A 27,805-nucleotide genomic window follows, 5' to 3' on the forward strand; every position below is an offset into this window, starting at 1 on the left:
CCGCGGAACCGGGCCGGCGAGGTCGAGCGCGCAGGCGCTGTGTACCCGGAGGAGCCATGCCGACAGTCAGTGTTAACCGGGATTTGCTCTTCCGAGCCTTGGGCCGAACTTACAGTGAGTGCGGCCGTGACATGGCAACAACTGGGGAGTCCACTCCAGGGGGGTAGTTTCTAAGCCCCCGCCCCCTCCTTGGGTTGGGGAGAGGAGTAATCTCTGAATGGACCCAGGGAGGGGGAGGAGCGGACGGGGGTCACGTGTATAATTTATGCCCTATAGTTTCCTAAAAATTCCCTTTGGAAGATGTAATGAATGCCCCGGAAAGATCTCTTCCTCATGTTCTTTCTGGGGAATGGGATGGCAACAAGGTACCATTTGACCTGTCCATTTCCCGTTATTCCTTCCTTCTGGGTCATTCATGCCTCTGATAACGTGTAATTGAATATTACCGGAGGACCTCCTGCTGCTTGCTGTCTGATGCCCCTGCCCCTCCTCATTCCTGTTTGGCTTCCGTGTGAATTTGATTCTGTTATGATAGTTCCATAATTCACAACCATATAGCGCCATTAGGAGAACATACTCATTATTCCAACGCATCTTCACGGAGAGAATATTGATATTAATGGTGGGCAATTTAGAATCCTTGAAAACCCTTACAAATATGCTCCAGTCTGATCTATTAAGTTTAAGACCCAGGCCATTATCCAACTTTAGGTCTTGATGTATCCATTTTGTGTTACTCATTTTCCCGAGTGAAATTTATAGATTTTTTTTAAAAAAAATTGTTTTAAAGCTTAATGCTATGAGAACGTTATCTGTAAATTGGAGTTTAACCTGGAAATCCTTTTTTTTTTTTTTTTTTTTTTTTGGTTTGGAGTTGATTTGCTAGACACCTTCCTTAACAAGTGATGGATATCCCATAAAAGAAAAAAAAAAAGTCATGAATGTTTTTGGTGGATATGTTTCTCCCACTTACCTGAAACATCTTTGACTAAAGCACTAAATGAATTGTTGAACAATAGGATTGTGATTAAGATTTTAGTAATAATTATAATAATTGTTATAATATCAGCACTTTGATGTTCTCAGAGTGCTTTGCAAACATCTGATTTTTATTCTCAGAACAGCCCTGTGAAGACAAGTGCTTATGACTATTCTTATTTTCCAAATGAGGAAACTGACCCATTGTACTAGCCTGAGGCCAATTCGAACTTAATAGTCTTCCTGACTCCCTGACCAGTGCCCTATCATTACCTGCTATTTGTGATAGGTATCTTGTCTGATTAATCTTACATTTTTCTCTACTGGCACAAACTTTCTTGAAGTCACTGAGCACAGTTTTGTTTTATATTTTATGATTTTGTCAGATGTGTTATAGATGTGATCCCCCCTCCCCTCCCCCCCCCCCCCGGAAAAAAAAATCTATTCCCTTTTGTGCTTCATGGAGGAGGTCCCCTCCATGATCGTTCTGGAAGATGTGTCCCCCCCACTACTTTCATGGTGATTTATAGAAATGAGAAATACAGCATTTGGATTAGTTGTTGCTGCTGTCTTCACAGGCATCTTTTCTTTTTCTTTTTCTTTTCTAAATCACTATCTGTGATATTTTCAATTTTGAGGTTAATTTTTTAAGAATCAACCCTGGATACTTTCAAAATTGGAGGGACTGAAGCACACATTTCACTAGATCCTACCACTTTTCCTGGCTTTCCACACTTGGTTTCCTCTATACGGCTCCTTGTGATGACTTGGTCTAGCTGCTCTCAGACCATAATCTCTCCCCAAGCTCTGTGAGGGCAAGGGGGGTCTGTGGGAAAGAACCCAGAACCCTGATTCAAATCCTGCCTTTTAATGCTTAAGACCTGTGTGACCCAGCCAAGTTATGGGGACTCTTTGAGCTTGTTTCTATGTCTGTAATGAAATGTTTTAGATGTTTCTTCAAGGTCCCTTCTAGTTCTAAGTCTTTGATCTCATGAGTCTTTTCTTCTGAGTTGCTTGGCAATTTCTGAGACATTTTAATTAAATATCTCGAGGACATAATAATAATCAATGTGTTCTTTTTCTCCATTTCCCATTTTGGGAAGAACGTTTTTATAGAACTGGTCGAAGCTGCCATAATCCTAAATTTGAATGCCCTCCTAGCTTTATCCTTTTGATTTGTGTTTTACCTTTTGGCTTTTGCTCTTAGCTGATGTTGTGACTACATTATAGACTGCTAGTTGGAAGTGATCATTTCATCTCTACCTGTTAAAAATGAAGTTTGTTGTTTGCTATGATCTTTTTTGTTGAGGCAGTAAAGGTTAAGTGACTTGCCCAGAGTCACTCAGCTAGTAAGTGTTATATTTCTGAGGTCACATTTGACCTCAAGTCTCCTGACTCCAGGACCAGCGCTCTGTCCACTAGGATACCTAGTTGTTGTTGAAATAGCACCTTAAAATGAACATTTATTTAAAATGATAAATAAAAAGTTTCATGAAAGGTTTCAATTTTTATTCAAAAAAGCACTTATTACAGCTAGTATAGTTTTCACCATATGGATTTATAAGCCTTTGGCTTTCTTCATTTATTGTCCAATATAATTTTTGCCATCCTTCCCTGAACCCACTTTCTCCCTAACACTAACGAATATCAAAAGCATTTATCAATTTAATTTGAAGGATTTTCTTATATAACTTGTATTTTTTTTTCACCCTCAAGACATGATGTAAGTTTTCTGCTGAACTTCCTGCTTATGCACCTTGGGATGTTATGATTAGATGACAACAAATCCCATGACATGCCTTTTATTGATGCTGGGAACATGCATGATACATCAACTCCTTTATTTTTCTGAGGAGAACCTATAAGTTCCCACTTGATTTGGCTGGTAATTTTGAAGAGTAAATGCATTGTTAAAAAAAATTTTTATTTTATTTGCATCACTCATTTCAAAAGGTGTGCATACATGCATTAAGTATGTATGTGTATATTGATATATACATAATGGTTTCATTGATTCAAGGCAATGAAAACATTTATTAATATTTTAATTTGTTTTAAACTGATCAAAATTGATCAATTCTCTTTCTTTTTAGCTGACGAAGAATTTGATGAACTATGCTTCGAATTTGGTCTGGAGCTTGATGAAATCGTATGTATTAGCAATTTAAAAAAATTTCCTATTTTGTGTCTTTAAAAAGACACTTATTTTGAGTGATATGTTGTAGTTCCTTTTTTATCACCTTAGGTTTAGATTATAGGCTTACCACTTTGACCCACTCAGATGATATATGTGTCCTCAGTAATGTTTTTTGGTCTCTTTACTGTCGTCAACTTGGATAATAAGTCCTAATTTGTATATGCTGTGGCCTTTTTGTAAAATGTGTCAGTTATAAGAAATCATGTTCTTTTGCCACACATATGCCTGCAGTAGGGCATATCTGTGTAATACACTAATGTTAGGAACAATATATTATGCTCACATAAGAGACGGTGTGGAGTGATAGAGAGAGGGCTAGGTTGGGCGATATTGGCTCCCCTCCTGTTCGACACCATCTCTGTGACCTCGGGCATTTGACCTCCACAAGCCTGGGTTGCCTCTTCCTGTTACCCAGAGAAATTGTGTAACAGAGTTATTAGAACCAAATGAGAAAACAGAAGAGAAGTTTTCTGAAAATCTAAAGTGTTACGTTATTAAAGATAGATCGTGATGATGGGGAGATGCTTTGTTTTCCAGAGCAAGCCTTTGTGCTCCCTTCTGGAGGATCTCAGCCACAACAGGATCCCAGAATTGTTTCATGTGATTATCTCTTCATTATCTCAGGTGGACCCCAGGTGGAATGGTCCCATCATTGCTGTTAGCTCACCTGTGCAGCCATCAGTCCAGGTCTCGAGATTTAGCCATACAAAAGTCATTTCTCTCTACCTTGAAACTAAACTTTGATTCCTGACTCTGGCCTGCTTGCTTAGGCTCTGGCCTAAGCCACATGTTTTCATCCAGTTGACAGATCAGGACTGGGATTATAGCAGAAGGCAAAAACACAGTCTCTGCATTCAAGGAGTTCACATACTAATGAAGAAGCCATCACATAGACAACTGGGCAGATGGAAGGGAATAGCCTCAGCAGCTGGGGAGACAGGGAGAGACTGCCTGGAGCAATGGGCTTTGCACTCTGTCTTCAAGTCAGAAAAAGCAAGAGGGAGAGGGGAAAGCCTTTGCGCTGTGGGGTACAGCTTGTGCACTGGCACAGTAGGGGAGGTGCTGCACGAAGGCCAAGATTGCAGGAATGTAAGAGTGGTTACAGGAGGGTAAAGTGGAGAAGACCAGCAAGGGGCCGGGCTTTGAAGAGCTTTAAATGCTAAGCAGAAGGGTTTATATTATCTTGAACTTTTCATGAAGCAAAATTGCTTTCTTGACATTTTTGACACTGTCTTTGGATACAAAGCTATGAAACTTCATTCATCACTTTTTCAAATTTAAAAGTTCAAATACACATCTTTCCCAGGGTGCCTATATAATTTATTTAGATACTATAATTGCCTTTGTAGGTATCTGGCACAGTCTACTGTACTATAAGTTCATGAGGCAGAGATCATTTTTAAAAAATTTTAACTTTGTATTCATCCCCCGTACCTACCAAGATCCACGCACAACATGTTGGCTGAAGTAAATTTGTTGACCTAGATAAGGGAGTGTGTATGTGTTGATTTAGCTGGGAATAATGTTTAATATTTGAGTACTCATGAAATATTTGGTGCTGTATAGAACAGAGACTGACATAATTCCTTTTTCTGGGAGACTTGCCATAGTGCTCTGTTAAGCATCTTAGGTATTTGTTCTGTCGCATTATAATTTTTGTGTTGTGTGCTTTTAGACTTCCGAAAAGGAAATTATAAGTAAAGAACAAGGAGGTGAACGAGCAGAAGGTGCCTCTGATGTCATTCTCTACAAAATTGATGTCCCTGCCAATAGATATGATCTCCTTTGCCTGGAAGGATTGGTTCGAGGGCTTCAGGTTTTTAAAGAGAGGTAAGGTATTTTTTCACTAAATGTTCTAAAATGTTTACCATCTTTGCTGGTGAAATCATCTTGCTTTGTCATTATTAGCTCTTGGATTTATGTTTTAGGAAAAATCACATAGAGATTTCAAAACCTTTATTTTTTGTATATTCAGAAGTCTTTGGTGAGTGGAATTGAGATTAATATACATATATATTTTCTCTGTTATAAAGACTTATAGCCCTTTGAGTATCTTTTTAAAATGATTATGCTTAATGAAAATGTAGTTTGAAAACATAATTTTTCTTTAAAAATACATGTGGTATACATTATAATCCAAATGGAATATTTCTTTTTTAAGAAAAATATTTTTAGTTTGGGGATTTTTGTGCTTAAATACATGGGATAGAGCATTATTTCTTATGAAGACATATATATTCCTTGCATATTTTTTTCTACTATGTAAATACATCTTTTTCATTCATCATTCTCAGGGTCTGGCCTATGTCTTGATTTAATCTGATCATATATATTCATTTATTATCTTCATGCAAATGATGACATAGCTGTATATTTCACCCTAATCTCCTGAATTCCCATTGCCAGTTGCCTGTGGATGCTCACTAAATGGTACAGAGTTGTATTGAATTGTTGGCTATCTCCATTTCAGTGTGCCAACATCTGAGATTCACCTTATTAAAGTGGCACTCTTTCCCTTCTCTCCCAACCTTGTTCTGCCCCCAAACTGCCTCTTCTATTGCGGGGATCACTATTCCTCTAGTCTAGAATTTTTTACCTAGAATTATATTTGACCCTTCTCTCCTTTCCCTCACGTGCCATAGCTAGCCATTGGCGACTCTCATCAAGACCCTCCCTCTGTCTCCTGACTCCATCCCCTTCCTTCCCTTCTTGGCTGTTGCATGACGGTGTATTGCAGGAGCTGCCTGATTGTGGGCTCTCTCTTTCCCAGCCTGTTGTCCATGTAGAGCCAAATTAATATTGCTAAGTCCCAGACAGAGATGACCTGGTCTGACTCTATTTTTTAAAAAATCAGAAAATGTCATTGGCTCCCTACGATCTCTGGGATGAAATATGAACTCCTCGACTTGTTATTCAGCCTCCCAATCTGGTTCTCACTTACAGGATTTATTTCCTAGTACTTTCTTTTACCTACTCTACTCCAGCCAAACTGGCCTGTTCTTTCTTGGCATCAGCTTCACATTTCTTGGCCCTGTGCTAAGAGGGTCTCTCGCATCTTCAGGGGGCAGTCTTTCCTTTGTCTTTTAGAGTCTTAGTTTTCTTCAAGTCTCAGCATAGGGACTGTCTTTTAATCAAAGTCTTTCCTATTCTGTCCACTTGATAGTGTTCTCTCATGTCAAATTAGCTTATATTTATGTCTATATACAGAACCTCCAGTACACTATGGGGTGTCCAAGGGCAAGGACATTTTTTATTGTCTTCTAGCCCTAATTTATCATCACAATACTGCAGTAAGACATGTCTTTGGGCAAACATTACCAGACTCAATTAATAGGAGACTTCCTTTAGCACATAGAGAAATTAAGACACGGAGATATGAAGAAGTTTGACAAAGTCAGATCCTAGGTGAGAACAGGTTCACACTGCAGTCTAAAACTATTTGATATCCATTTCTTTGGTAGGGTATAGTCTTTTAAAAAATGAGATAGATTTTATCTATAGCCTCGCTTAGTAGTAAGTTAGGGGGATTTTTAATAGGTTATTTAGATTATGTATATGTCTATGATATAATATAACCTCGTTTAATAATAAAAAAATTAAAACTTGGCTCTTTTATAGGATACTTAGATTATGTATGTGTGTGTATAAACAATAGCTAATGTAACATACCACATAAACACACAAGTTTAAGATTAAGAGAATAAGTAAAAGTGGTAAAAATAATCAGCTAAGGAAACTTAGAAATGTTGCTGAGATTCATGTTCATATCTAAAGTCACTTCTAATTCTAAAGTACTTCCATATTTGGTGTAATATATTCTGGTACTGACATGTTTGGATCTATTGTAAATGAGTTTGCTTCTTTTTTATTTTAGGATTAAAGCTCCAAGATACAAACGGATAAAACCTAATAATGGACAGATCCAGAGGTTGATTGTCACTGAAGAGGTATCAAGGGTGGCTTCCTGTGTCTCAGTACCTCAAGTTCCTTTCTTTCCTGTTTATTATACCAGGTGGAAAGAAGAAAGGAATAAGAACCTACCTTTCTTGCTCTATCAAATGTGGATGTTTCTAATTATTCACTATAATTGCTATACTTAAAAGTTAACATTTTGCCATAACCATGAACAAAGTATAAGTAATGAGACCTTCCTCCAAAACTGTAGAAATACAGTATTTCAGAAAAAAATTTGAGGTGCAGTGCCCCAGATGTGAACCCTACATTAAACTGAGAAGAACTGAAACATGAGTTTTTTCTGTTAACATTTGTTGTTTTTTTAAAACCATTAACCACTGGCAAAATGCCTTCTCTTTCCAGATCTTGGGTGATAAAAACACTTGTATTTTTAATCTAGAAAAATTTATTTTATTTCAGTATCATTTAATGGACATTTTTAGTTTAGTTGCTTGATTTGACTGAAATGTGACTTTTTAAGGCTTAAGAATACAATGAGAAGTCTAATAAGAATTTTTACCACAAAACATTCTGTATTATTCTCTTCTAATTTCATAAATTTCAGACTGCCCAAGTCCGTCCTTATGCTGTAGCAGCAGTTCTTCGAAACATAAAATTTTCCAAAGCTCGCTATGACAGCTTCATTGAACTTCAGGAGAAATTACATCAGAACATCTGCAGGTTTGTTTTCAAAAGCAAATTTTAGAATAGATGGTAATGATTACTTGAGTGCTCTAAGGATTTATGATTTTTTTCTGTCTTAGTTCTTGCTGTACAGATACAAATTTCAATCCCTCTTTCTCTTTGTTGCTGTCCTATTGAATTGTTGAAGCCGAAAGAAACCCCCTATTTAGTGGTCAGCCTTCTGCTAATGAACCTTTCCAATTTAGATGGGACAGTCATTGGATTACATAAACACAGGTGATTGCCAGGCTTGGCTACAATGTCTTTCCAGCTTTGTCAGATCTTCTAGAGCTCATTTATGCTTTGCTGGCAGGATCTTTTAGAAGCAGACTTAACTATACACTGAGCAGGAGGATGTGGCAATAACCAGGCTTTAACTTGTGTTGTGTCCACTGGGTACAAATACTGTTATGTATGGCACAGGCATGAAGATATTAAGAAAAGTGTCTTTAAACATTAGAGATTATTATTTTTAAAATTTTATTACTAACATTACTAACATCTGATACTTAGAATTTGTATATGAACCAATTTAGGATTGAGTTGTATATAGCAAAAGAAATTTAAGTTAGTCTATCTTTTTATTTTATAAAAAGTCGCAGATTCCCTTAAATCCAGTATCCGTACTAGTATTAAATATTGTGCTCCATGAGTCCCTTTCCAAGTTTACTCCCCTGCCTACACTGTAGCCACATTGGTCTTCTGTTCTTACACACACACACACACACACACACATATCATGAAATTTTAATTAATGATTTCACTTGGATAATTTTAATTATTTGGGGGAACTACTCTCAACAGTGACCTAGTGCCCCTAGGGTTACTTTCACTGTCATTCTCCCTAATTCATTTTGTCTTCAGGAATATATTTTTTATACCACCGAAGAATAATAGAATTTTATCTTTTGTGTGGTAAACACTTTTGAGATTCCAAATAATAACTTTACACAAAAACAGAATCTTTTAATTAATTTTCCAGAATGCATGTTAGGCAAGACAGTGAGAACTTAAAGTTAATTTTAAAGCATAAAAAGGAATGTAATCTCTTACCATGTACGTAATACACTACTTTGTATAGGTTAATCTCTGACACAGTTTTATTTTCTGATCATTTAATAGTAGTAATAGCTAGCATTTACACAGTACTTTTAGATGTTTTCATAATGCATTATAATTTTTATCCTCCAAAAGCCTGAGAGATACTGTTACAATTCCTGTTTTACAGTTGAGCAAACGGAGGTAGTGAAGTATTTGCTCCAGGTCCTATGTCTGGTAAACATCTGAGGCTGGATTTGGATTTGGATCTTTCTTTTGGCAGGCCAGTGTACTGACATTATGCCATCTTGCCATCCTCATTTATTAGGCATTCTTTGTGTCAATCAAAAAGCAATTATTAAGTGCATATTTATGTTCGAGATATTTGTATAAAAATGAAACAGTTTGCACTCTTAGGGAGCTTCATATTTGCATACATACATGGTCATTCATATATTTATATATACCGATATTTACTGATACATACACCACATTTTCATATGTACATTTAATATATACACACATTTAAATAAGTTTAAGGTGATTAGGAAAGAAGGGTGCTAGAGATTCTGTGGGGGCAGCGGCGAAGAGGAAGTACATTCCACGTTTGGGGGATGAGCAGTTTGGCAGCTGAGAAAAGAAGCTGAAGAGAGGAATGGGAAGAAAGCCTTGAGAAGAAATAGTATTGCTGATCTCCTCTCTTCTAGACTTGTTACTATGGAGGTGCCACCATCTTCCCAGGCCTCCAGGCTCCAGCCGAGAGGTTGCCCTCATCTACCATACCCAGGCCATTGCCAGGCCCTGTCGCTTCTCCCTTTGTATTGTTTTTGTGTTGTCTTTCCCTCCTCTGCCATCTCCCAACCACAGGTCCTGCATCAGCTTCTCCCTGGTCTGCCGCTTCCTCCACTCAGCTATCAGGTTAATCTTCCTAAAGCACATTTCTTCCTCTCTTTCATCTCCAGGATCAAATACAAAATCTGTTGTTTAGTATTCAAACCCCGTTATAGGCTGGCTCAGCCTATCTTTTCTGTCTTGTTTCACCTTATGCAATCTCCCCAAATCCCCTCCACATGCTCCTCAGTCCAGTCAGGGGCAATTTTGTTCCATGCCCAAGACATTGAATCCCTCAGCTCTGGGCATTCTCTTGAGTCTGGAAGGACACTCCTCCACATACTCCTCCCTCCCACCCCCCCATCTCTTTCTCTGGGCTTTCCTGGTTTTCTTCAAATCTTAACTTAATCTACAGGAAGCTTTTTGCAGTCACTCTTAATTCTAGTGCCTTTCCTCCATCAATTAATTCCTGTTTATTCCATATTTTTTTATTTGTACATATATGCTTATCTCCCCAACTAGATTGTAAGAATACATGGCTTCCCTGAGGGCAAGGGCTACCTTTTGCTTTTTTGTTTCCCTAGTCCTTAGTGTAGCCCCTGGCACATAATATGTGGTTAATAAATGCTTGCTCACTGACAGACTGACTAGTAGGGGAGATAAATTATTCAAGTGTATGGAAATGGAAAAACAGAATATGTCATATGTTAATGTTGCATTTTAGAAGTTATGATAGAAAAGTACCACAATTTCACAATAAGATAGAAAATCTGTAGTAATTGCCTTTGAGAGCAGATCTGTTATGTGTACCATTTGGAAACCTTGAGGTGTTAGGATTTATATTTTATCACAGCAACCAAAAAGTACCAGGTTATTACAGGCAGTTGTTTCTAGTATTGCCCTTTTTTTTTTGTTTTTGTATCCTTTTCCTAGATTTGAAATACTCTTTTGTGAACTGTAACTTTATTAGAAATACAACTACAGAATAATTTGAGTTAGAGTGATGCCATCTCTAATTATCTTATTTAATTTGTGATTTTTAGGAAAAGAGCCTTGGTCGCTATTGGTACTCATGATCTGGATACTGTCTCAGGACCATTTACTTACACAGCTAGGCCTCCTTCAGATATTAAATTCAAGGCACTAAATCAGACAAAGGAGCACACAGCTTGTGAACTGATGGATTTATATAAGGTAAGTGTCATCTTTCTGACTATTAGAACCTTCACTAAAAACATGATGAAATCCTGACCAAAGAAAATAGGTTTCAAGGAAAATAATGAAATACAATGTTTTTCATTCCTTAAAATACAAAACTAAACTAAACTGCACTACCTAATTTTGTTTTTCACTTGACAGATTTTATAAGCAGAAGACGGTACTTTGGATAGAGTGCTGGATTTGGAATCAAGAAAACTTGAGTTCCAATCCAGTTTCAGGCACATAGTAGCTGTGTGACCCTGGCAAAGCCTCTTAACCTGTTTGCCTTAATTTCCTCGACTATAAAATGGAGATAATAATAGTCTCCTATTGCTGTTGTAAGAACCAAATGAGATAATATTTGTAAAGTACCTGGCACATAATAAGCGCTGTGTAAATTCTTGCATCTTTCCTTCCTTTGTTCCTTCTCAAAATACACTCCTGCAAAATATACTCCCTGAAGAAGAATGGAAGAATGAACAAAGTCTCCTTTGATTCTGACATGATCCTATCATGCACTATTGTATTTGACCAGAATTTTGTTAGCGCCTCACTGAATCGATTTTGCCATCATTGTGGACATCATTCTCTTGGCTTGGTTTTCTTTACTTTCAACCATTCCTTTTGGGGCTTCTCATATTCCTTGTAATTCTTCATGCTTGTTATTTCAAATGATTATCTGCCATATATCATAATTTGATAAGCCATTCCCCCATATGTTTTTCAGCTTTTTGTTTTCACAAATAGTGCTATAAACATTTCTGCGTATTTGAATCTTTTCTTGATGTCATTAACCTCTTTAGCATACCCTCAATTAACAAGCATTTTTTAATCACTATGTGCAAGGTATTATGATAAGTATAATGCTAATAGTGGAATCTCTTTTATGCTACATTTATTCCACATTGTTTTTCAGAATGATTAAACCAATTTGTGTTTCTACCATGAGTTAATGTTTTTGCAGTACAGAGCTTTACTATATTTTAATGACTTTGCTGATCTGATGGATATGAGATCAAATCTCAAAGTTGTTTTAATTTGTATATTTTTGATTCTTACTTATTTTGAACATTAAAAAAAATTAGGTTTTTTTTTTTGTATTTATTTTAAAAGCTGTTAATTTCCTTTGACATTTATCTTTTCCAAAAAAAAAAGCTTTTCCTTTCTAAATTGTTTTAAATAAAATCTGTTTTATTAGTCCTCAGTTACTCTTCAGCACAATTACTATATTAACTGCTATTTAATTTTCAGAACCAGCCCCAAATAAATTTATATTATAACATTCACATTTGGATGTGATAAAGTTGGGCAGATATAGAGGCAGCTTTAGTTTGAAAATACCATTAGGAACACCCTTTTGGCTATTTATTGGTATCACAGAGTTCAGCATTGATTATAAATGGATAAAAAGCTATTTAGGTGGATGTAAAAGTTGTGATCTTTATTCTGCCAATCATATCAAAATTTATTAAGTATTTTTTATCATGCCATATATTGTACTAAGCACTTGGGATCCACAGAATGGTTAATACTAGCCTCTAGTCTTAAAGAGCACACATTCTTATGGATAGTCATTCTTGTGCATTTTCAACTTCATCATCTGTAAAATGAAAGATGTGAATTGATCGTTCCATTTTATCTGAAAAGAGCTTTCAACTGTTCATCATCCACATTCCTTGCTTCAAGTTTTAAGTGGGTAATTACCCTCTCCTTCCCCCAAAAGATTTCTTCAGTTCAATTAAAAATTCCTTAAATTTAGCAAATTAAATTTTTCAGATCAATTTTTTTTCCTTTGAAATGATCATTTCAAAAGTCTCAAGTTCATGTAAAATAATGTTTGACATTCATTACACTAAACTCCTTCCCTCACTCTCATCCCCCCTTAATTAGACCCCTGGTTTCTACCCAGTGTCCGTGCAAATCAGTATTGTGGTACTGTGACATTAAAACATTTGTCCCAAGTCACACAGTCAGTATTTGAAACCACTTCTTTTTGTCTTTTGGACCAGCCTCTATCCACCTTTCTCACCATTTCATTCGCTATGAGAGGAAGTGTGGCAACTGAAAGTTTCACAAATTTAAAAATCCACCTATGAACCATTGAGCCACCTCTGTCCAGTAGTGGCCATAGTAGTTTGAAAAACGTTGAGTGACATAAAAAAGTTTATATGATAATTCTCTTGATGTTAATTTTGGCTGATCAGCCTAGTTAGTTAAAATACAGGCAAATTAGGCTAAGGTCTGAAGTTAAATATTTTGATTATTTAGCATCATTCTGTTTTACTGCTGGAAAATCAAGAGCTAGGAGTCTAGTCCTGGTACCATCAGGAAATAGATCTCTGACCTTTGGCATAATACTAAATCTCTCTGAGCTTGCTCCTCATCTGCAAAATGAAGGAGTTGGGAGAAGTGGTTTCTGCCTCCTTTCTACTGGCACCTGTGTGGAAAATTCATGTTTGAATTATGAAAAAGATCAGGAAAAGAATATTGTTGAATTAATGCAAATTTATTTTTCCTACTGGAAAAGCATTCTCAAAACTTCTTGATGGAGGAACTATGTATAAAAAATATAACACATTTAGTCTGAGTTAAATATAAATTAGGATTTTCTGTAATTTATGACATTTATAATTGCTTTTTCTACTTCTTCTCTTCCAGATTCCCAAATAACTAGACTAGGGAACTTTTTAAAATAATGTAAATAATGGGTAAATGACATCGTACTTTTATTTCTTCAGACTGATAACCACCTGAAGCATTTCTTGCACATTATTGAAAATAAGCCCCTGTACCCAGTTATCTATGACAGCAATGGTGTGGTCCTTTCAATGCCTCCAATCATTAATGGTAAGCTTATTCTGTTTCTTTTCCTTTTCTCTCCTAGCTTCTCATCAGTGTTAGTTGATCATTTCAGCCTTCCTTTTCTTTAGTCACTTGGTTCCTTGGTGAGCCAAAGGCAGTTTGTTAACCTTTATTTTTCTTCCAAGATATCTGGACAATATTTTTCCTCTGTGGTAACTAGATGTTTACTTCCCTTTGTTCTGATATTTGATTATGTGATTATGACCTATTATCATGAAAAGTGCTTCTTGGCAGTACTGGGTTTAACAATATTATTCAGTCTAACTGGGCCATTTCAATTTATGGTAAATAAAACCGTAATTAAGGTAGGTATCACTGCAGTAACAGAAATTGTTGTAGTGATTAGATTATCATGGAGTGTGTCATTTGCTGTTATCTCAAAGGTTGTTCATTTTGTTATTTTCCAGAAAAGCCACATTCACTCTTATTTGACAAAATAATTTAATTTGAGCCAGCTAATTCTGGAGGCTTTTACTGATACAATGAATCCTCATTTATCCTGCTAATCCCTGATCAAAGTACATAACATGTGCCTGATTCTGGGAATTAACAGGAGTACTAGTGACACTACCAGAAAGCATCTAAACTGTATTGCCAGTTAACTGAAGTCTTGAGCAACAAACTCAAGACCAGAGGGGTAAAAGTTGTGTTTTCCTCACGATGCCCATTGGTGGCAAGGAATGCTGGAGAGGACAAATTAATTTGCAAATGGAACAATCACCTAAGAAGATGGTATCTGAGAAGAGGATTTGTATTTTTGGACAGTAGCTTAAAATAGATGGATGGCAGATTCCTGGCCAGAAATGGTGGAAAGATTAGTAAGACTATATTTGCAAATCTAATCAAAAGGGCTTTAAACTGAAAAGGAAAATGAGGGAGCAGACTGCTGATGTATATCTATCTTCTAAGTGAGAGCCAGTGGAGAGGATTAGGGTGTGGGAAGAGGAGGAGCACTTAGGACACCTAGAAATTTATAAGCAACAAAATCCAAGGAAGGAAGGAAGGAAATAGTAAAAGCCTGTGACCCAGAGTAGCCCAGATTTGGGCAACAAATGAGAACTGGAAGTTCTAGTTCAAGGACACAAACTTGGCTGCTTGGGGATCTCTGAGGCTTTGTGGGAGGAAGCTAGAACTGGATTATGGCTCTAGATGGATATATCTTAGAAGATTTCATGTTAGATGAAATCAGGGGTAGAATAGCATTGGATAGAATAGCACAGGAGATCAACAGACCAGAGCAGCAAAGCAGTGCAGGTGGAGACTATTTGGGAAGAGATAATAAGGATAGAATATGCCAAAGACCATTCCTCAAAAGGTAAAGGAAACAACAAGGGGAATTTCCATTCTGAATCTGATTCTCCCCAACAGGAAATGGTTTTGGAGGTAGAATCATCATCTTCATCTAAATTTGTGTAATGCTTTCAGATTTGCAAAGTGGTTTACAAATATTTTCTCATTTTATCCTCACAACAACCTTGGGAGGTAGGTGCTATTATTATTAATTCCCATTTTTCAGTTGAGGAAACTAAGTCAGACAGTGATTTAGTGACTTGGCCAGGATCACATAGCTGGTAAGTGTCTGAGGTCAAATTATAATTCACGTTTTCCTGATTCCAGGTCCAGTACTCTATGCAATGTGGGATGGGAATCTTGGGGAGAAGTGATCAATGTCTCCTCGTGTTTCTGATGGACATAGAAGAAATCTAGCTATGATCTTATATTCATCCTAGATTATGCAAAAACAGATTTTTAAAAGTTTAGAACAGAAAAATAATATCCATGGACTAAAACGTAACAGGAAGTAAGCTTGGGATAGATGGAAAATACTGGAGGATGAAATTCTGAAGATTCAAAGAGAAACCATTTCAGGGAGGAGGAAATGTGAGTTTGTCAAAAGAGACCAAGATGAACACATCAAAATTTCAGCATTCAGACCAAAGACATGTAAAAATGGAAATAAGATTAGGTAATAGAGGATAAACACAAGAGAGGAATTGTCCTATACAATTAGGGCTAAAGCTGGGAATGAGTTGAGACTAGCCAGGGAATCTTAGGACAACAAAAATGAGGTTTTAGAAATACTTGGGTTTTTGTTTTGTTTTTGCCACCTTGGGATAAAAAGGATGACTGAGGACTGAATGGCATTGTCTCCACTTTGGGTGGATGGTGCTGAGTGATAATAGAAAGTGGAACCTCTCAGTTCCAATTGTGCTTCTGTTTTCTCTGCCAAGGAGAATGACCTGTATACTGGAAATGACAGAACAGAAATGTCCAAGAGTTGTTACATCACCCAGTATACCTAAGAAGGTAGTGAGCACCTAACTGCCTTTGATGAATTCGAGATTTTTCCCACTTCCTCGGGCTCTGAAGAAACTTGAGATTGCTTAGCCCTTGACTGAAGTATTCGAGAGATCATGTGAAATGGGAGCAGTACCACCAAAATTCAGGAGCTAGTAGGTGAGGGGAATCCTGTGGACATAGTTTTCTTAGTGTGGAGTACATGGGGATGGTGAGGAGAAGTGCCCTAGATGGTGAGAAGGTCTGTCTGGATGGATTCAGAACGTGGGGCAGGGATCATCCTCAGCTTGTATGACAGAAGTGGGGCGGTCCAAGTGTCTGGGCTTGGCCAAATACTGCTTACTGTCATGGTCATTGCTTTGGATACTGTAGCTGGCAGGCTCGGCCACCTTGCAGATGGCACAGTCAGAGGGGAACCTACACACGGGGCTGAAGTACTAAGAGGAAGTTCCAAAGGGATTAAAAGTCTTTCCTTAAGGTACGATTTGGGTTCCCCAGGGGAAGCCCATATAGAGAACAGTTGTTGCTGAATACAAAGTTCTTTCCTGACCAACAATGCAATTGCTTAAGCTATATAAATCTTACTTAGTAGTACTACAGGTCCTTACTGACTGTTCTGCTTATTTAACTGTTGCCAATTATTTCATTTTTTCATTACTTAATTTGCTACAGTTGTTTTCACTAAAACTCTCTGGTACACCATCATAACAGGGGATAGACAAGGGGCAACAGAGTAAAGACTGGTGAGGTCGTTGAGAAAGTCTGCTAATAGCTGCCCATGGGCCATCCTAGCTGAATGTCATTGGTTAGCAGGTGGTCACGTTTTCAGCCCTGAGTTCTTTTATTTATTTATTTATTTTTAAATAATTATATCTTTTTATTGACAGAACCCATGCCTGGGCATTTTTTATAGCATTATCCTTTGCATTCACTTCTGTTCCAACTTTTCCCCTCCCTCCCTTCACCCCCTCCCCTAGATGGCAAGCAGTCCTTTACATTTTAAATAGGTTACAGTATATCCTAGGTACAATATATGTGTGCAGAACTGAACAGTTCTCTTGTTGCACAGGGAGAATTGGATTCAGAAGGTATAAATAACCCGGGAAGAAAAACAAAAATGCAAACTGTTTACATTCATTTCCCAGTGTTCTTTCTTTGAGTGTAGCTGCTTTTGTCCATCCTTGATCAATTGAAACCAAGTTAGATCTGATCTTTGTTGAAGAAATCCACTTCCATCAGAATACATCCTTATGCAGTATCGCTGTTGAAGCATATAATGATCTCCTGGTTCTGCTCATTTCACTTACCATCAGTTCATGTAAGTCTCTCGAAGCCTCTCTGTATTCATCCTGCTGGTCATTCCTTACAGAGCAATAATATTCCACAACGTTCATATACCACAATTTACCCAGCCATTCTCCAATTGATGGGCATCCATTCATTTTCCAGCTTCTAGCCACTACAAACAGGGCCGCCACAAACACTTTGGCACATACAGGTCCCTTTCCCTTCTTTAGTATCTCTTTGGGGTATAAGCCCAGTAGTAGCACTGCTGGATCAAAGGGTATGCACAGTTTGATAACTTTTTGCAGCTCTGAGTTCTTACGACAAGTGAAGGAATTGTGATCTTTATTGGCAGAGGGAATGTTTACAGTGAGAAAAGAATTCTATCAATGTACCGAGCTGCCATATTTGTCAGGCATCTAGATTGGAATTAGAAAAAGTCTTGGAGATCAGCCTGGTCAATGGTAAGAAACCTTTTTCAGTAGAAGATCAGAGGTCTCTTCAGGACCCTTTTGGATCACCGTCATGGATAGTGGAGAAAATATATGCACTAAAAAAGTGAATATACTTTTCCCCTAATGCATATAGACAGAAGCAAACCAAAATTTCTTTTTGCCATTTCTTTTTTAAAAGATGTAAACTGCAAGGAAATATAGTTTAATGATATTGAAAGGGAATTCTTTTATATTTATTATATATATAAATGAATATAAAATATATTAATTTAGTAAAAAGTTTTAAGAATTTAATTACTTAATGGAGTTTTCTAAACAACGAAAGTAAGAGTTCAGGTGTGAACTATTTTTACATATAATCTGAATTACTTGGCACTTGCTTAGAAAACCTCATTAAATAGTGGAATGGGTTTGCTGAGTTTTATGTAGTTTGTCTTCCTTGACTTAGTTTCTAATTCTTAGGCCTAGGAGAACTTATCCGTTGAATTCCCAGAACATCCAGTCTCTAGGCAGGGTAGTTCTGTTCCTCCTGTAGGCTAGGGAAGGGGTTACTTAACTCTGCCCAGGTCCCTTCCCCACCTTCACCTAACTCTTCCCTACCTCTGGCTGGCTTCATTTGATCCTCTTAGACTAAGGGAGATGGAGGAGGGGGATTATAGGGAGCCAGATATACCAGTTCCAGGATGCTAGAGCAGTGATGACAATAAAATAGCAGTGGGTTACAATGCCTGCAGTGTTTTCTGCCCTTTGAATTTGGGCAGTTTAACAGGAACAAAACATGGGGTAACTCATGGGATTCCTCCTGTTACACCAAGGGCCTCTCTACTTAGTTGTCACAGCAGTTTGGCAGACTTTGTGCCATGGATCACAATGATCATGTTGCCATTTTGCTACTTAGACCATCTTTTTGAAGAACAGTAGAAGGCGGCATGCAAAGCCCTCTTGAACTGGAAAACAGGTGGAAATTTTAGGATAGTCTTTCTTAAAATAAGTTTGTTATATTTGTATGCTCTTTTTTTTTTTATCCTTTTTTGCATTTTACCTAAGAAACCTTCAGTTCTGAAGAGAGCATGTATGCCGAGTATTCTGCAGTATGAATTAGGAAAGAATGTACTGTAGAGGTGACTCATTGGGCATAAATTGTTTAAAGGTGGAATGGATATCAGAAGCCACCAAGCTCAACATATTTATTTTACTCATGGGAAAACAGGCCCAGAGAGATGAAGGGATCCAAATACCTACCAAGGGAATGGTCAGGCTGGACCTGGCACAGACATCTAAGCCCCAGTGTTGAGTTTTTGTCAACAAACAAAATTTTTTTAAGAGTTCTTAATGCAAATCTTTGAACTGTGTTCTCATTGTATTTTGGAGTTTTTCTTTAGTTATGGGATGCTAGAAATAACAAAGGAGGCAAAGAAAAGGGGATGTTAGAATAAAGGAAATAATAGTTATCTCTATTTGCACCATGGGCTTCTACAAATATTAGTCAGTCTCAGCTTTGAAAAACAAGTCGATCAACTTCCAGGCATGTCGCTGGGTCTGCAGGAGAAAACTCTACACTTGCATTTTGGGCTCCACCTTCCTTTCTTCCTCTTCCTCTATTTTCTCTCCTCTTGTCTCTCATTTTCCTCCTGCTCTACTTTCTCCTTCCCTGTCCTTCCCTCCTTTCTATCCCTTCTCTTCTCCAGTTTATCCAGCCCCTCATTCATGCCCGGTAACCAGCGCTCACCCTCTCTCTCCATTCTAACTCTAAGCCCCTCTGACTTCTCTGGGAAGCCCTCCTCCCCACTCCCACCCCCCACCCCCATAGCTATTTCTTTTCCTGTGTGGCATCTTGAGGGCAGGGACCATCTTGCATATGTTTGTGTCCCCAGCATTAGCCCAGTGCCTGGCACACAATCTATACATAAAGGATGCTTTTCCTTCGTTCATTCCACTGGCCAGGGAAGCATCGGTGCAGGACCTCCGTGGAAGGATCCAGAGAATGGATCCACAAGACTCCTCCTTCCCTTGTGTCTTTTATGTTCCTGTCAGGATTATATAGTGCACTAGAACTGGGAGAAGTGTAAAAGCTCAGGGCTGAAAAATGGGCCTGACCACGTGTTCATGGTTGAAAATATTCTGGGGTGGAAAGGGAACTAACTTGGGCATGGAGGGCAGGCTTGAAAGCTATTGACAAATGTCCTCATTTCAGACTTAGCCCATTCTCGGAACGTGTGGCTTGGATCCGCAGGCCCCGCAGAGCTGGGCTTCTAAATAATGAAATGGTTGCTCTTTAAATGTGGAGAAAGAACTGTGTGAGGGAACGGCTTCCAAAATGACTTAAATTACTCATTCTTTTACTGTATTCTGGTATTATCTTCCCTTTTTGGTTGTTGGTTGTTTTTGTTTAAATCTTTCACAAATGTTATAAATTTATTTGATATTTTTGTTACTAAAGGTACTTGTAATCTTTTATTCTTTACTAAAGTTTTTCAGTTTAACAAGATTTGTCGGGTCAGTGGATGGGTGCTACGTGTCAGGTGTGGGCAAGACTGGGAAACCCAGTAATTAGGGTCAGGGGCCAGGGACAGTTCTAGCTCTGATGGAGGAGAAGCTGCCCTTTGGACATCTTATAAATGGGAATGGCTAGCTTGTGAGGCCTCTCACTGACTCAGTGAATTGTTAGGATATGGCTGTTAAGAATAGGGAGTCTTTAAAGCACATAGATGACCAGCTCTCCTCCAAGTGACGGTACCTGGGAGAGGGATCTGTTAGGATTACAATTTATCTGTAAGCATCCTCACTCACCATGAAAAGTAGTTTCTAGTAATACTAAAATGTGTGCTGTTAGACACACACTCACTCCCCCTGCCCCATAATGCATTAGGGCCTGGAGCTGCCATGTCTCTGATGTATAGGGAGCTCCTGGGTGAGGAAAGAGCCCCTACCCACTTGGTCCAGCACCTTTTCTGCAGAGACTTTGTGCCAGAGGTGGGACCTGAATCCGGGTCTTCCTGGCTTGGAGACAGCTCTCGTTGCTGCTAGGTGGCTAGGAGGAGAGGGGGAGAAGAGGGAGGGTAGTGCCAGGCTTGGAGTCAGGAGGTTCAATAGCTTCGGCATCCTAGGGCTGTAACCCTGAGCAAATTTAATCTCTCTTTACCCCAATTTCCTCACCATAAGGGATAATAAGAGTGCTTACCTCCCAGGGTTGCTGTGAGGACCAAATGACATAATAATTGCAAAGCAAGCTGCATGGTCAGCACCTGTCACATAGCAGGTGTTATCTATATCTTAGATGATGTTGTTCCTGCAATTATTGTTACTGAACTGCTTTGTTTTCTCCATTTCTAAAAATGTTTTATTGAAGTTTTTACATTGTTTTTACATCATTTTCAGATAGTATTTCCCATCATATATAATAAGCCCTTTTTTCTGTAGCAAAGCAAAACAGAATTTAAGTCAAACCAACTAACACAATGCATTTGACCATCTGGAAGTGTAGGCGCTGTTCCGTACCCGCAGTGCCCCACTTCTCCGGCTAAGAGAGGGAGATGCGTTTCTTCAATAGTAAAAAATTAACAGTTGCATTGCATAGTCATGAAATTTGAGCTTAGTTTGACTCACTAACACCGAGTGATCAGGCTCTGGCTCAGAGGAGATCGTAGTGTAATGTGAAATGACTGTGAGCTTGGCCGGGATTCTTCTTTTTCCTTCTTTCTAATTTTAAACAGCTGAACTGAATTTCACTAAGCATTCTATGTATTTTAATTTTCTTTCCTGATGTTCAGCACCTGTTCTAAATTTGAGGGTGATGTCAGTTGTTATCTCCTATTCTTCTGGTGATGTTCTCATTTCGGATTGTTCTTTCGGTAAATATTTGGTTCCTTTGCAGTTTGAATAGAATTCAAAAGTCTAAAAGGAAATTTCTTCTCCTTGACAAACTGAACCAGATTCTAAGTAGGATTAAACTTCACACAGTTCTTGAAGCAAACTCCCAACTCTCCCTTCCGAATGGATCCAGGAAAGATTTTTATCGTCTTGAATGTTATAGTATGATGTGTCTCACAATTGTGATTTATTCAGATCGAAGGCTGCTTTTTGCCTTGTTTTATGTATATTCCATCTTTTAATTTCAAATAGGAGGATTTGCACAGACTTAAAGAGAATGGTTAGAAAATTGCAGCAAAGCAGGTTTTGGGACAGAGGAAATGGAGATGCATCCTGCATGTCAGTTGCAAAAAAGGAGGTGCCAGACACCCCTGCCCTTGCTGGCTCTGGGTGGAAAGGGCATCATACCCCCTGGGCAGTGGGCAGCGTGAGGAGCAGCCCGAGTGAGTCTGGCTGGGGTCACTGTTCGTCTCCTCCATGCTCCCTCCCTGTGCCCTCTCTGTGTTCTCCAGAACGTACTCGGTGGTAGTGATTGGCCATCTCAGTCTGTTACATCTGGCTTCATGTCAAATGACTGATGCCTGCCTGTGGCAATAAATGTCCTTGATCCACATCCTTGGTATGGAATGTGAGCAATCAGGACAGCCATCATGCAAAGTCTCTTATGGCTCTGACATTCAGTGATGTTATAGCTGATGGCTTAATTCAGATTTTTCTTGTAGAGAGATAGCTTACCTACTTCTAGTGAGCCTTTCTCATATTTTAAATTAAATTAAATTTTAAATGAATCCACCTTTATAAGATTTGTTTAGAAAGCAATTCAGCCTAACTGTTATTTGCTGGTTCCCTTAAAAACTTTTTGTCTTGATTTATCCTATACTTTCTCTGTCCCATTTTCTCCCATTTTTAAATTCTTCTTCCTAGCTTAAGGCTTTTGAGGACCCAAATACCACAGTGGGTGAGGAAATTGAAATTTCTGAGTACCATCCCTTCCAATGAGCATATCCTAAGTACATCTTGTATTCCTTTTAAGGAGAAACTTTTTTCTTCATTGGCATAGCCTTGGGGAAGCCAGGGAGAGGTGGAGTCAGAGACCATGGCACCTGGTGGCTCTGGATCAAAAGAACAGGAGGTCCTATCACTGTGTTCTGAGAGCATTATGGCTCCCAGGGAATGAACTTCAGCACCAGCGGGCAGGTTAGGCAGAAAGCACCTACTGTGTGCATAGTGAGAAGCCTGAGAGGGTGGGTCTGGGTAGGGCTCCCCTACCTCCTCCTCCCCCCAAAAAATATCATCCTTTGGCAACTAAAAAGCACTGAGTGAGTGAGCCCTTCTCATTGTCTAGCATAAGGAGAAGCAGCCCCTGATGCTGGTGATTACTCTAAAGTGTCAGCTCTTAAATGCAAAAGGGAATAATCCTTAGCGCAAACTATATGACAGAAAGGAAAAACTGGAAGGAGAGGTCAGTAATAGGAGTGGCTATAGGGCTTGGAAGGCACTAATGGGTAAAGATCTATGAAGTCTTGGGAGGGATGGGAAAAATAATTTTGGTTAATTCCGCCCTTCCCGCTGACACAAATATGTCTACATGTTAAAAGACCTTAGATTTCTCCCCTAAAGAATGAAATAACTTCAAACTTCATGATCTGCAACATGCTTTTCACAACACTCCCTTTGGATATCAGGAGCTTTTTAGGGCCCCCCTTAATAGGGCACCTCAGCCACAGGATAGCTTTTTATTGCTAGGCTATTACAGAGTTACTGAAGGAAAAAAATTAGTGCCTGGAAATGTTTTCAGCATCTTCCCGTTTAACTCCATGATTTCAGCTTATGAAGTCATTCGTCTATCTGGGATATGACATTCACACAGAATAGATTTTTTTTTTTTAAACCTGTATATCAGGGATAGCTAGGTGGCTCAGTGGGTAGAGCACTAGCCCTGAAGTTAGGAGGACTGGCATTCAAATTCGGCTCAGACACTTAACCCTTCCTAGCTGGGTGATACTGAGCAAGTCACTTAATCCCAATTGTCTCACCAAAAAAAAAAAAAAAAAAGAAAAAAACCTCTATATCTCACAGGCCCCATCAGGCCTTTCAAGCTCATGAAAAACTAAAGGTACAATGTATGCTCCTCCTTATGTCTAGACTTCTGTTCATTGCTAGGTTAAAGAGAATGTGAAGACTACTATTGCCTGGTTACTAATAGATTGTAAATGTCTTGTATATAAATACGGATCCCTGTGCTGCCAGTTTGGTGCTTTTCCCACAGGCCCTTGCTGCGTCTCCTCTCACCCAGATGGAAGCACAAGCCTCTGAGGGTAGCATCCATCGGTTTGGTACCTTCAGCAACCATTGCACTTAGCACATGTAGCCACAGAAATGTCTTTTGAAGTGAATAAAATAAAGGCTTAGCAAATTCAGTTTTAGAAAGCAGGAAAGTGTATATGATATATTTTAGTAGGATTTTTCATTAAGAATGTTACAATTTTAATGACTATCACTTAAAGGATCACATCTCAACTAACTGGAAAACTGTTCAGGCATTCCAGTTAGCTGAAGTTTATTGTTTTTCAAAATATAAATCAGATAGGTTCTTTTTTTCTTTCCTCTGAAGCAATTGGGGTTAAGTGACTTGCTCAGGGTCACACAGCTAGGAAGTGTTCAGTGTCTGAGACCAGAGTTGAACTGAGGTCTCCTCTTAACTTCAGGCTGGTGCTCTTATCTACTGTGCCAACTAGCCGCCCCAGATAGCTTCTTTTATTAGGGATTAGTTGTTTCTGAAAGAAGTTGATCTCTCCCCTTAAAGACCTCTTTATTTTGCCACTAGCAAAGACCTTAGAATTTAATTGCAGGCTTTGTCTCTGAGCCAAAAGATTGATTGTAGGCTCAAATGAATTTTGATTTCTCTTTTGTTTGGCTATTCAGGCAATAAGAAGGCACTAGTGTTGTAATATGGTGAAAACCCTTTGTCTTTCTAAAATCAATCTTGTGGAATTTTGTTTTGTTTTTATTGTAGGTAATCATTCAAAAATCACATTAAAAACCAGGAATGTGTTTATTGAGTGCACAGGAACTGATCTTACTAAGGTAATGGAGCTTTAACTGTGTTTTATGTGCTATGAGACCTTTATGTTTTTACTTATATTCTTGGACCAAATATCTAAATTTTAATTAGCATTCAGGATAGGCACCATTTAGAATAGGGAAGGAAGTCTGTACTTAGGTTGTGATGTTTCTTTCATATGACCCATATCAAGTGCTTACTCAAAAAGAGGTGCCTTCTTAAGTATTATATAGTCTTATGTGCTTTTAATTATCATTATAGATGCAAAGATGATTTCTGTAGAAAAATCTGTACTGATATGTGATAGCCTCATTCTTGCCCGTGATCCCTATTTTATTTGCTTTCCATCTTTACAGTTCTTTAATTGGATTACTGTAGAGTCTTAATTACTGAATGGACTTTCCACCTTAGTTTTTGGGTTGTGTTTTTTTTTTTTTTTTAATTGTATTGAGTAAGGCATAAGAAGGAAGCTGTCAACTATAAACAAGTTGATCATGAACAGAGAGATAATTGGCATTTATAGAAAGTTCATTGTCCTAGAAGATACCCCCATTAAAATTCACATTTTTCATATTTACCTTTAGAAATATTATCAAAACAATGCAGCTTTTATTACATAAAATATTCTTAAGATTTGTTGTCTACATAGTAAAACCTTTATTGTCCCTTAAAGTTATATTGTCAGAAACACTGTTTATATAGCATATATTTTCTGAAGCTTTGTATGATTTGCTCTATGTCTGTTACTTGATTTTTAAAATCCTTTTTTAGCTCTTTCAGGAATTCTTTTTGGGCTTGAGACCAATTCATATTTTTCTTTGAGGCTTTGACTTTGTTGTTTTCTGAGTTTGATGATGAGGAATATCAAAATACAGAGTAACTTTCTGTGGTCTGGATTTTTTGTTGTGAGCTTATTAGCCTATTTCTTGACTTTTAACTTTATATTAAAGTATATTAAAGTTGGGCTCTATTCTTGGAGTGGAGGGGGCACTATGTTAAGCCTCCAGATTTTGGTGAAGCTAGTTTTGGGAGTTTATTAACTTTCAGTTCTCTTAAGGTGCTAGGATCTAAGGAGAGATATGTTTACTGCTCTCCTGACCTATGCTCTGGTCTGTGACTGATCATAAGCACTATGTGTCCAAGGTCCCCACTTGCCTGGGACTACAAGCTCTGGTATGCTTGTGCTTTTCCTCCCCTGGAACCATAGGCCCAGCTTGTGATTCTGATCCCAGTGTGGACAATGACCCCGGAGCCAGCAAAAGGGTCCTGTAATTTCTGTGGGCTGAGAAGTAACCTCTGTGACTATTGGTTTAATGGCTCCCAAGGCCTCCTGCTAGTGTCCTGAGCTAAGCCAGCACTCCACCCTCACCCTGGGGTGAGAGACCTTTCTTGGGAAAATTTCATCCCATTCTTTTGTGGGTTCTGTTGCTCTGTTTTTTTTTTTTTTTTTTTTTTTTTTTGAGGTGTTTTTTTTAAAGTTATTCAGAAGGAAATTGGGAGAGCTCAGGCGAGTGCCTGCCTTTTCTCCCCCAGCCTGGATCCTCACCCAGCTTTATAGGATTTGTAGCTTACCCAAGCAGTTTGGATTTTAAAAAAAAAGTCCTTGTGTTGTAATGATAAGGATAGCTGCAATTTTCTTAATGTTTTCAGTTGTCTTTGAAGGAAGACTCCAAATAGAGTATGGATTTGCATCTGCCACAGATGTAAAACCAATACTTTGCTGCCTACAGAATTAGAGAGCCCGAAAACTCTCCAAACTCTGAAGCAGGGACACTCTGGCCCCTGCTCTCATGTCTCATCTCCTTCCTTAGAAAGTTCATTGAGAATTCCCACTCTGTGAAGCTAAAGACACAGCTGCTGAATGCTGCTGAATCACTGTTCATTTTCCCTCTTAACTGTGCAGTATCGATGGTCACCATGGTGTTTTTCTTTCTCCAGGCAAAAATAGTCCTTGATATCATTGTCACAATGTTCAGTGAATATTGTGAGAAGCAGTTTACGTAAGTAGGACAAATTACTGTCAAATATGACCAGGCTTTTCTGTTATGAGTGACCAAGCTAAGAAGTTCATTTTTTTTTCTTTCAGGGCTGAAGCTGCTGAAGTAATTTATCCTGATGGAAAATCTTACATATATCCAGTAAGTATTAGCAATAATTATAATGATAGCTAACATTTTTATAGTGTTTTAAGGTTTGCCAAGGGCAGCATCTTTTATTTGATCCTCACAGTTATCCTGGGAGTTGGTGCTATTATGCTGTCCATTTTACATAAACTGAGTGAGAGATGAAGTGACTTACCTAGGATTTGTCTGAAGCCAGTTTGGAATTCAGGCCCTCCCACCTCCTGGGATTAGGAGCCCCAGTGTATTGGGCCTCTTGGACCCAGCTTTCTAACTGGGTAATTTGCAGTTACCTCTGGCCAGGGCACATACTTCACACTGTGGACTTAGTCTTGTTTGGGCTTCTGAAATCAGAAGTTGCTGAGGGCCTTCACTGTAACTAATGCATCACTTCATATTAATGTCAGGCCTAATCCACTGGTCGGTGCGGCTGTTGTAAGGGGCTAGAAATGCAATAAAAAATTAAAGCCTCTCAGCCCCTGGATCACTTAGAGGGACTAGAATAGCAGGTGACAGCATTGAGCCTGAGCAGGGACGTGGCCCTGTCATAGTGTGTTGGGTTTGCTTCCCGTGCCCTTAGGGGTCTTGAGTGAGGGGGGCCCTCTGAGCAGAAGCCTAGGGTCCTGCCTCCTGAGGGAAGTGAGCTTGGCTCTCAGCAGGGGGGCTACTCATAGCAGTCAGCAACTGCTCCGCCACAGTTTAGGAATTCTGGGGTGACTGGCCACCACCGAGTTAGCTTGCTTCAAGAGATGGAAGCTGCAAAGAAGTAAACGTTAGCTTTGTTTAAGTAAATTTTATATGGACTTAAAATAAGGAGCATCATCCCTTAGTCCTGCCATCACCGGAGGCCTCCCTTTGTGAGGAGGGTTGTAGAAAGGATTTTGTGAAGGTCGGGGTTGGGCTAGATGAGCTCAGAAAGCCTTTCCAGCTTTGAAATTCTTTGGAATCATATTTTGGTACAGAAGAATTG

At 38.6% G+C, this 27,805-nt stretch overlaps 1 protein-coding gene across 1 annotated transcript in view; it reads left to right on the plus strand.

The window, feature by feature from the left end:
• Positions 1-27,805, plus strand: part of FARSB (phenylalanyl-tRNA synthetase subunit beta) — a 72,973-nt gene continuing 45,168 nt past the window's right edge. The window contains exons 1-10 of the mRNA XM_051983464.1: positions 1-114; positions 3,072-3,127; positions 4,851-5,005; positions 7,050-7,122; positions 7,695-7,810; positions 10,726-10,876; positions 13,621-13,729; positions 24,668-24,738; positions 26,654-26,715; positions 26,802-26,853. Coding sequence (XP_051839424.1) covers positions 57-114; positions 3,072-3,127; positions 4,851-5,005; positions 7,050-7,122; positions 7,695-7,810; positions 10,726-10,876; positions 13,621-13,729; positions 24,668-24,738; positions 26,654-26,715; positions 26,802-26,853 — 903 coding nt within the window. The 5' untranslated portion in view covers positions 1-56. The remainder of the gene's footprint in view (positions 115-3,071; positions 3,128-4,850; positions 5,006-7,049; positions 7,123-7,694; positions 7,811-10,725; positions 10,877-13,620; positions 13,730-24,667; positions 24,739-26,653; positions 26,716-26,801; positions 26,854-27,805) is intronic.

This window comes from Antechinus flavipes, chromosome 3 (assembly GCF_016432865.1).
Source record: "Antechinus flavipes isolate AdamAnt ecotype Samford, QLD, Australia chromosome 3, AdamAnt_v2, whole genome shotgun sequence".
Classification (NCBI taxonomy): Eukaryota; Metazoa; Chordata; class Mammalia; order Dasyuromorphia; family Dasyuridae; genus Antechinus; species Antechinus flavipes.